This window comes from Manacus vitellinus, unplaced genomic scaffold (assembly GCF_001715985.3).
Source record: "Manacus vitellinus isolate BGI_N305 unplaced genomic scaffold, ASM171598v3 scaffold_94_pilon, whole genome shotgun sequence".
NCBI lineage: Eukaryota > Metazoa > Chordata > Aves > Passeriformes > Pipridae > Manacus > Manacus vitellinus.
Window position 1 is genome coordinate 909365 of NW_021940890.1, and position 966 is coordinate 910330.

General features: G+C 56.0%; 1 protein-coding gene across 1 annotated transcript in view; it reads left to right on the forward strand.

The window, feature by feature from the left end:
• FANCM (FA complementation group M) overlaps positions 1-964 on the forward strand; it is a gene marked incomplete at both ends in the record, with an annotated part of 50089 nt that extends 49125 nt beyond the window's left edge. The window contains one exon of the mRNA XM_029965280.1: positions 675-964. Coding sequence (XP_029821140.1) covers positions 675-964 — 290 coding nt within the window. The remainder of the gene's footprint in view (positions 1-674) is intronic.
• Positions 965-966: the final 2 nt, after the last annotated feature.

The window sequence follows — 966 nt, forward strand, 5'->3', positions numbered from 1 at the left end:
GCAGTCAGATGGTTCCCCTGTCTGTTCCCAGGGCCATCTAGACAGTAACTGAGAGCTCTTGCTGCACCTGCTCCACAGATGAATGGAGCTCAGATCCTGATTCCATTACAGATGTTCTGGGATATGAAACTCCACCACTGCAATCCAGTTGTTGAGGGTGCAGCTTTGGTTTCATGGCAGATCTCACTTGTTGATAGTTCCCATATGGGAACACTGCTGGAGTTGATCCCTGGAGATGCAGCTGCTCCGAGGGGGCTGTAGGAAGTGGGTTGAGTTGGAGCTGCCTGTTTATCCCACTGCTGAGGGTGTCATTTGTTTTCATCCTCTTTGTCCAGTTTTTCTCATGACACCAATTCCAGGGTGCTGCTGGTCCCTCTTGGAACAGTGTTCAGGTGCATTTGTACTTGTGTGGCTCTACCAAACCTCTCCTGATTTCATGGAGTCCCAGAATGGTTTGGTTGGAAGGGACTTTAAAACTCCTCGTGTTCCACCCCCTACCATGGGCAGGGACACCTCCCACTATCCCAGGTTGCTCCAAGCTCTGTCCAGCCCAGGATGTGTTCCCTCCCTGTGTGTCTGGTTGTGAGTTCTCAGGGTGAGGGATCCTGGAGCTGGTTTGCTTTGTGAGTCCTCACACTGGATCTTCACTGTGCTTCCTGTCCTTCCCTCTGCAGGAGAAACGTCCCGTTGTTTCCAGCGCACTCAGTACTACGATGGAGTGCTCTCGGCCCTGGTCCAGGCTGGCATCCACATCCTCTTCAGCTCCTGCCAGCAGGAGACTGCTGTTCTGCTCAGGGACCTGGCCCTGCTGGAGCACAGGAAGGGAGCTGCCATCGATGTGCCCACGGAGCTGGAGGGGCCCCGGCGGGACCTGCTGGGCTTCTACCTGAGCATCCCCCCCCTCAGCTACGTGGGGGCCCTGCAGCTCTGCCACTGCCTCGGCTGCCCCCGTGACCTGGCCAACAG